At 36.6% G+C, this 9690-nt stretch overlaps 1 protein-coding gene and 1 pseudogene across 1 annotated transcript; one reads left to right on the top strand and one right to left on the bottom strand.

Annotated features, from left to right (window-relative positions):
• Window positions 1-1144: 1144 nt before the first annotated feature.
• LOC106427515 lies at window positions 1145-5589 on the top strand (annotated as a pseudogene).
• Window positions 5444-8939, bottom strand: LOC106427506 (putative E3 ubiquitin-protein ligase RING1a). Its single transcript, XM_013868237.3, has 10 exons — window positions 8253-8939; window positions 8116-8152; window positions 7689-7747; window positions 7427-7508; window positions 7180-7300; window positions 7061-7102; window positions 6419-6970; window positions 6230-6337; window positions 5860-6072; window positions 5444-5749 (listed from the first exon to the last, which is right to left on the bottom strand). The coding sequence occupies exons 1-10, from the start codon at window positions 8650-8652 to the stop codon at window positions 5717-5719; spliced, it is 1647 nt and encodes a 548-aa protein (XP_013723691.2). The 5' UTR covers window positions 8653-8939; the 3' UTR covers window positions 5444-5716.
• Between the last annotated feature and the right edge of the window lie 751 nt (window positions 8940-9690).

The following is a 9690-nucleotide window of genomic DNA, read 5'->3' on the forward strand; positions in this document are numbered from 1 at the left end:
TACTGTATGGTATCATAATTTATTTATGTATTAATATTTTATATGGTTTTATGCCAAAGAAAACCTTCAAATGATTTTGTTTTGCAATCTCATCCTTTGTCTACAGAAAATGCAAATCAAACTACTAAATCTAACCTGCAGTATAACCCTTAATAGTGTATTTTTTTTTTTATTTACCTAAGACTGTTTGGATAAAATTTTAGAATATAATATAGAGACCAAATAGTTTAACAACATCAGCTTGGCATGCTTTAACAACAACTTTTTTTGTCTTGCAAATCCATCTCTTTCAAAACTAATTCTTTGAACCTCACATCTACTTTTTCTTCTGCAGATTTCAAATAATCCGGAAAATCTCAATTTTATGATATATTGTTTTAAAAAATTTCTCAAACGATCGTATACAAATTATTACAAAATATTTACGTGATTAAATATTATATTGCGGCTTAATTGTGACTTAATGAGTTGATTTGCATTTTCTGTAAATAAAGAGTAACATTGCAAAACTAACCATTTGGATTGTTTTTCTTTGGAGAAAATTTTATTTTATAGTTAAATCTATAATTTTATATAATACAATTATGTGAAGTTGAAATTGGATAATTCATCTATTGATATTGTTTTCAGCATATGCTGTTTATTTAATAATTTGGTTAATATATAGTTACGTATGGTTTTACCGTTTTAACATTGTTGTTTGGGCAAATCTCCAAAATAGCACTTTTTTAAGTTTATATCACAAAAATAGCACTCAAAAACTAAAATGACCAAAATAACACCTTTTTAAGTTTATTCTTTGAAAATTTTAATTTTTTTATTTTTCAAAATTTGAAATCTTATCCCCAAAACCTCATTTCTTAACTCTAAACCCTAAACCCTAAACCCTAAACTCTAAACCCCATAAACCCTAAACCCTAAACTCTAAACCCTAAACCCTAAAATCTAAACCCTAAACCCTAAACCCTAAATCCTAAACCCCACCCTTTAACTCTAAACCCTAAGTTTGTGACTTTTGATAAAACATTAAGTGCTATTTTTGTGACTTTTAACCTTGAGTGCTAGTTTGGGAACATAAACTTGATTTAGTGCTATTTTTGTTTTTTTCTCTTGTTGTTTTGATATAATTTTACGGAGTATTAGCCGAAAAAGGACATCTCCAAACGGATGGGGGAGAAAGAGCAAACGACTGCGTTTAGTCAGTTGATATGGTTAGACTCAAAACGCCATCGTCCAGGTACTCGGAGCGTCAAAATAGCCGTTAAGAGAGAGAGAGAGTCTGGTCTCCACATTCGAAAGCCTTCCATCGGAGATATGGATACGACGACGGAGGAGCAAACCGCCGGTTCCGCGAAGACGATGATAGATGAGACTTATGATTTCACGGCTCCACAATGGTACAATTTAGAAAACGAAGAGACGAAACTGGATGAACAACGATCGGAGCTCTGGTTCGAATCAGCTACAAGTTATGATTCTTCTCGTACGTTTTTCTCACTCATTCATTTGAGTTATGTTCAAGGATTCGTTGTAGTTGCTCTCAGTCTGAGTTTACGGTTTACTTGAGCAGCAAGAAGAAGAGAAATGAGAATCTATGATAAATGTTGAATCGTAGTGCTCGAATCTTGATTGATCTCAAATCCGTGATAAACCAAATCGTTTTAGTTGCTCTCAATCATCTCAGAATCAACTTTGTTATTTAAATGTCTTTGTTGTGTGTTGCAGCTTCGATTCCCATTATCAAAGCGAGGAGATCATTTAAGGTTGAGAGCATGTGCCAAGTAGAAGAAGAATCAACACAGTTGAAAGTAAAATAGTTTCGGTTTCGTGACTAAGAAGACTAGATAGTTGCTTTGCTTGAATTAACTCAAAAGTATTGCTCTCCCTCTCTGTGTAGGCTAAAGGATCATCTGATGAACAAGTAGCTTCAGATATTTTCTCGAATCCCACAAACAAACAAGGAGAATGCTCATTTAAGAAGGAGAATAATCAAAACAACAACACTAGCACAGATACTCAAGGACACGACAGGTTGGTTATTTACTGCTTCAAGAGATTATTATATCGTCGTTAAGTAACATACGTTTTGTTTATATTACTCATTCCAACAGTTTCCTAGACGATGTTATTGAGCAAGATAACAAGGAGAACATCCCTCCACCACAAACTGAAGTATCTATAATGACCAACACTAAGCTGCATCTAAATTCTACAAAGAATCGGTCTGTGCTGATGCCTATAAAACAGCCACAAGCTAGAGGCGCTAATCAAAAAACCATAAAGAGGTAGCTTTCATTGTTATCATTTGGTTTTCACGCTCTTGAATCTTGATTGGTAGATGCTGTTGTGTTGATGACTCCTCATTGCAGGGAAACGAATGTTAAGAAAACAGCTGGAACTTCCAAAATGGCTCAGGAAAATCAAGCCATAAAAAGGCAAAAGCTTGATGGAGGTAAATCCAAACAGGTGAGTCAACTTAAACTACACTACTTGTTTCACTATCTCACTGCTATGTGTTTAACTGACTGTTGATATCACTAGATTCTCAATCCAAGACCCATAACTTTGCCTCACAAGACGAAACAAGGTCTTGTTAACACGAGCTTCAACTTATGCCCTTCAATCACTAAGAAAACCGGGACAGAGAACAGAAAGGTGCATTGTGTTTCAGAGATGATGTGATGTGATCAAAACCTGGAAAAGTTGTTTTAAACTCTCGTTTACTCATTTTTAAGGTTTACGTCCGAGAGCAAGTTACCCCATTTGTATCAACTGCTGAATTGATGAAGAAGTTCCAAACAAGTACAAGAGACTTGTCACTGCCTCATGTACAGAACCAATCTAGGCCGATGACACTTACAAGGCTGAACGAACCAGAGTTTGCGACATCTCAGCGAACTCGTCCTGTGAGACTTAAAAGCACTTCAGAGCTTGAGGAAGAGATGCTAGCAAAGATTCCTAAGTTTAAAGCACGACCTTTGAATAAGAAGGTAATAATACGCTGCTTTCACTGTCAATGTCTCTCTTCAGTAATTACTAAGTTTATGTAGTTTACACAACAGAGCTGCACAGAAATGATAAAGCCTGAAAACTAATTTTGCATTTCTTTCTATCTGACACAGATTTTAGAAGCTCCAGCTTTGAGCGCACCACAAAGAAGCATACCGCATTTTCCAGTGTTTAAGGTGAACAACGCTGATCAGTCTTACACTGATCAAACCATTTAATCTGGAGAAGATTCAAACATTTTCTGAGTGAGATGTGGCTTAATTCTTACTGTTGCAGGAGTTCCATCTCAAGACAATGGCACGGGCTAGCCAGCATGCAGAGACATCTTCAGTAGTCTCAACGGAAATGTCTAAGGTTATAGAAATGTTGTCTTTCATGTTGTCTCATTCTAAAGACACTTGAGTTCTGACTAACCGTGACATCTCTTGCTTTCTTCATCCACAGCATAATAATGGGAGGCCTCATATCACTGAACCAAAGAGCCCTTTGCTTCAAACAATGCTGAGAGCTCGTCCTATCAAAGCAAAAACTTCTACTGAAATTGAACATGAGGAGCTCAAGAAGGTGCCAAAATTCAGGGCAAGACCTTTTAATAAAAAGGTAACATATTCAAGTGGTTTATTATTATGTTACCTTTTATTTCAAGATCTTCATCCGTCTCTCTCTCTAATATGGAAATATCTCTGAACCATTCCAGATATTCGAAAGTAAAGGAGAGATGGGAATATTTTGCAACACAAAAAAGCATGTGACCATACCTCAAGAGTTCCATTTCCTGACAGATGAAAGGATTTCACAGCCTAACTCTGTTATAGATCTATTCGACAAGGTACTTTGAAAAGTCCTCCAATTCTGCATCTTTGAAATTGCAGTGTCTTAACATAACCATCTACTTTGGCAGCTCTCTTTGTACTCTGAATCTTGCCGTGAAAGGCCTCTACAAAGGACCACTACACCAAACCCTTTCCTTCTGAGGACAGAAGTGCGTACAGAAACCCTCACTTTACTAACAGAAGTAGCTACAACAAGGAATTTTTCTGAAAGATGTTTAATATATGATTAAATCCAGGAACGAGGTGCTGAAAAAGAAAAGAAGTTTGTGAGACAAGTCATACATAAGCAGACAGACGCTGAAAAGGCCAGAACACCCAAAGCAACCCCATATCCCTACACAACAGACTATCCTGTGGTATGCATCCAAAGTTTCTTCTTTCAGTTGTCAGTTTTAAACGCGGACAAGTCTGTGACAAATTGTTTCACTTTAGAATTCAGTTCCCACCAAAACCAGAGTCTAAGCAATGCACAAAACCAGAACCGTTCAAGTTAGAGAGTGTAGCTAGGCACGAAGAGGAAATGCGGAAAGAAATGGAGGAGAGGATGAGAATGGAGAGAGAAGAAGCCCAAAGAAGAGTGTTCAGAGCACAGCCAGTGATAACAGAGTAAGCAACTGTTCTATGGCTGTTTATCAGCAGAAATTCATTTCAGCTTTTCAAAGAGCTCGCACTTACTTTGTATGAATTCTCACCACCTCAGAGATCCAATTCCTTCCTGTTCCGGAGAAAGCACGAAAGCCTCTCACAGCAATTCAGGAGTTCAATCTCCATGTGGACGATCGGGCTGTCGAAAGGGCAGACTTTGACCATAAAGTAAAGCTTATATTATCTAAGTAAAGTAAAAGCAAGTTTTGTTGAAATACCGCCAAGTAATTTGTTATATTCTCTTGGTACTAGATCAAAGAGAAGGAGATGATGTACAAGAGATACCGCGAAGAGACTGAAGCCGCAAAAATGGTATAATAATAGCTGAAAATTTACAGCCATATGTATGCAACATAGGTTAAAGTTCTGAGCTGAAACTTTGTCAGGTAGAGGAAGAGAGAGCTCTTAAGCAACTGAGAAGGACAATGGTTCCTCAAGCCAGACCAGTGCCAAATTTCAACAACCTTTTTTACCTCAGAAGTAAGTTGTAATCCAAATCAGGAGTTGGTTTCTTTTTTCTCTTTTCTTCTCTTTTCTTGCCTTTTTAGTCAAAATAAAACTCCAAACCAATTAAAACACAGGTCAAACAAGGAGACGACAGAACCGAAGTCACCGAAGCTTAAAGTGACTAGAAGAATGGAGAGGAGAACAATGATGGCTTCTTCTTCTACTTGCATGAGATAGATAGCTTATATGAAGTAAAAAGATTACGCATCAAGTTTAACCCGACTGAGTTGGGCGAGTGGTTAGAATTTCGTGGTTGAGGTGCCCATGGTGCCAATACGCCCGGGTTCGAAGCCTCACGCTGCAAACAATTCTCTCGGGCCACTGGGGCATTATTACATGGAGCTCGTCAGCGCCAGGAGGGGGATTAGTCCTTTGGGCCTAGAAAGCCTTTGGGGAAACCCTGAATTCCTTAAAATTCAAAAAAAAAAAAAAAAAAAAAAGATTACGCATCAGCAGAAAACTACTGTTCAAGAACACGCTTAAACCACAGCAATCTTCCTGTGTTCCCACTGATATACAGAGTAAAAAAGAAAGATTTCCCTTGTAAGAACTAGCTCCGTAAATATTAAACATCGTCTACAATAAGGGAAAAAAAGTCACAAATGTAAAACTCCATAGAGATTAGCTACTTAAATCAAAAACCAACTGGGATATATAATCCTTGACCCGTCTTTATATATACGTTGATGTTTTGCAGCACGTACTTCAGACTTTAAGTTTCTTCACTCGGTTTGCTTCTGCCTGTAAGCTATGGTCTGGAAAGGAAAACAACCAAATAAGGAATATTTTTTCAGATAGTTGAATCATACATGGAATAAGAATAATGAATATAGGAAAAAATTATTTATTATCGAAGACGCTATACCAAATGTTGTTCCTGGCTTGAATTGAAATCGGTTTTGAGCTTCGACAATGTTTCATTGTCTTCCAGACTTTTCATCTCATCTTTGGATGATGCTGCTGAAGCTGAAGCCATTACAGGAAGATTCTCTACAGTCTTATCTTCTCCTCCCAATCCTTTTTTTACCAACAACAATTCAACATCTTCAGTTTTCAAATGCATCTCAAGTGCCACAAACTGTTCAACATTGAGAAACACACAAGTATTTTAGCGCGTATGTGACTGGGAATCATCTATATATATTACAAACTTTCTATACATGAACTGAAAATTAAAGACTAGTTACTTTTTACTGTGTCAAGGCTGGTGTTAATAGAGAGAGATGAGTACTCACTTCACGAAGTTGTTTCACAAGGAAGGTGGGTCTGCAACAGAGATATGGCTGTGGTAAGTCTGGTACACATTTGGTATCCAGTGAAACAAGCTTGACATGAATATCCACCTGCAGAGAGTAAGTTTAATCAAAATCAAAGATAACTGCAATCTGAAACACGGAGAATCATCTCTCTCTTTTCTTTGGTACCTCAACACTCTTTCCATCTACGCTACTGCGTAGATACTCCACAAGTCTACTAACGCGAGCATTCCTCACACTCTTACTACTACCTCCTGCTGTATTATTCTCATGCCTTGGGTTACTCCTTGTAGCACTTCTTCCCCAAGCAAGCATCTCCGGATTCCACACAAGCCCCGGAGATACCCCTTTGCTGCTGTCTCTATACACTTCTGTATCGTTATCTCCGCAGTTACCATTGTTGTTGTTTGCACCTGCAGAAGAAGGGTGCTGTGTTGAACGACTTGCAGACCGTTTCCTACGTTTTCTCACCCGGACTTCTGGACCACGCTCATCTGAAGACGAATCTCTGCCTTCTCCGTTGTTGTTATCTTCATTATTATCATCGTCGTCATGGGCTTCATCAGCGTTGTGTTCCGTGTTTCTGCAGTTCCTTCTCCTCCTGGAGCCACTACCACTACGCTGTGATCTCATTAAAACAGCTGCCTCTTTACCAAAAGATTTTCTTTTCACAAGAGCCTCAGATTGTCTTTGCGATATTTCAGCTATGGATGCTTGAATCTACACAAAACCCATAAGCTCCTCGATAAAAGTTAAAAAAGGGTAAAATAAACATTCTCAACAGCAACAAAACTGCCATATGTATCAGACCTGCTTGTTACGAGCCTTGTCATCTTCGTGAAAAATGAATTCCTGAAATGAAAAAAAAAAAAGCATTTAACAGCAACAATCTCTCAGAATAATATTAATAATGTTGAATCTTTTTTTACCTCTTCCTCATAGCTATCAATATTAGTGAACAAAGCTGCAATAAGAGCATCAAACTTTGGATCGTCTCTAAGAGAACGACGGCTTGCACAGTGTTTCCTGCAAGCAGGACATTCGTTGTTCCTGCAATAGCAATAAACTCCTGAACAAAAAAGCTAACACATATGGCGGCTCCCAAGAGAATGATGAAAATGTAACTAGAAAGTGGCATCATAGATACTAAAGCAAGAAAAGAAACTGAAGGCATACCCTAATCTCATGGACTTATCAATACATTCCCGACAGAACCGGTGCAGGCACTCCATCACAGTCCTTGTTTTCTTTATAATTCCTGGAAGAAAACAAGAAACTCCCTCCTATCAGCATATGCATACACTGTACTAGTGGAGCTTAAGCTTAGCAGTAGTCAGCCAAACTAACTTCCCTCAATAGGATAAGTTTAAACATATTCTCTGCAAACAACATTTGGAGTGTCTTCAGATGCATTAGAAATATATATTTGATGAAGTACCTAAGCAAATAGGACACTGGACGTCTTTACGGATTTCCCCTAGATCAATTTCCATAAACCTGCATTTAAGTTGAGACAAACAAAGATGAAGAATCTGTCAAAACTGGAACTTGCATTTTTTTTTTTTTGAAAAAGGCGAAAGTTAAGTTGAATGGTTATCAAGACTAATGAATACTATAAAACAAGCTAGCAACTTTACGTTGTTCAGCCACAAGAGCTGAGATAGTTTGGAGGAGCAAGAAGACAATAATTACAACATGCAAGCGATGAATCATCAGATTACTAACTTCCACATTTACTGGGTTTGAGACAAACCCATCAGAATAGAGACTGTTATAAAGGAAGGAAGTGAAGGGAGAAGAGAACCCATTACGGAAAAAGCACACATCTACAGAGAGAGAGAGAGAGAGAAGAAGATGAATCGTACTCTGATTTGTCTCCTGATGGACTTTTCTCCTTAGAATCTGACCCAAAAAAAATGAGAAGAGAAAGTCGATCACATGAAACAAACACACAAGAAGAACAAGAAGCGTGAGTTACGTTTCCACAAGTACAAGCCTTTACCTTCTTCTGGTTCTTCATCACCATCTTCTTCTTCTTCTTCTTCTTCTTCTTCTTCTTCTTCTTCTTCTTCTACTACTACTTCCTCCTCCTCCTCTTCTTCTTCTTCTTCTACTGCTTCTTCCTCCTTCTCTGCTTCGTCGCGTTTCACTTCTTCTTGTTCGTCGTCTTTCTTCTCAACCGTCGTCTCTTGTAGATCCTCTGGTTCGTTTTTCTCTTCAGCTTCCGGGTCAAATCGGTCGAGTTGTTGTTGTTGGTCTCCACCATCCCCTTGCTTCTTCACAGGCATTGTTGGAGACTCATGTGATCTTCCTTCTCTCTCCCTCTCCCACTTCTCTCTCTCCCTCTTCTTCTCCTCCTCTCTCCATATCGCTCTTAGCCTATTCATCTCTTTCTCTCTCATTTCTTCTTCTTCTTCTTCTTCTTTCCCTTGGTTCGGTGCCTCTGCCGATATATAGAAGAACGCAAAAGGAGAATGAAATCAGACGACGCAAAATAAAAAAAGAAAAGTTGGAAGAGTGATTTAACCCCCACTTTTTGTTAATTTCCTTCTATTTAATTATCCTATATATTGAACTCAAAACCATTCAATCCAATTTCTTTTTCTGCATAATTCCATTTTTCACATGCAATTTCACTGTATAACATAAAGTTTATATCGCTGCCTCTCACTCAATTCGTCTTTTTCATTTCTTGACTATAACAGGGGTGCTGGGTGATCGAAATCAAACATGGAGGGCTGATTTCCATTTTAACCTGCAACTATATTTTTATCCACGCTTTAAAAACGCAGAAATATTATTTAATTTTTAAACCGTTTATTAATTTATAATAGACATGACTAATCTGTTTGTTCAAAACGTTTTGTAGTTCATAAATATTTTTGCATAGTTTATGAAATTACTCACAAAAATCTGTAATCGTGAAATTTTTTATTTAGGAATAAATTGGTTTTGAAAAATATACTATATTTTAAAATTTTAAATATAAATTTTTAAAAAATAATTAAGATTTATTTAAAACTGTAATCTTGTGAGCATATATATTTAGGAGATTCATGTTTAATTTTTATCTATTATCTTTAAATACAATATATTTTAGATATAAGTTTTATAATTTAAGCATATTTAACGAATAATTTAAGAATATATCAAATAAAAAAACTTATTCTACTATCATTTATTTTATTTCACATTTTCGAATCGTATCTAAGATTTTGATTAATATTTCTTCATTATAATGTTTTTATTTCATAGCTAAGATTATAATATAATAATATTAAATATTTATTTCATATTGTACTATTAGATTAATTATACTATAAAGTGAAAAATACTATAAGTATTATATTCCTTTTCCTAATGTAAGTATTTTATTTGGTGTATCCCTTATATATTAATTGAGGAACATTTGAAAAGATGTAACCTCAATTTTGTATTAA

Source organism: Brassica napus, chromosome C7 (assembly GCF_020379485.1).
Source record: "Brassica napus cultivar Da-Ae chromosome C7, Da-Ae, whole genome shotgun sequence".
NCBI classification, from domain to species: domain Eukaryota; kingdom Viridiplantae; phylum Streptophyta; class Magnoliopsida; order Brassicales; family Brassicaceae; genus Brassica; species Brassica napus.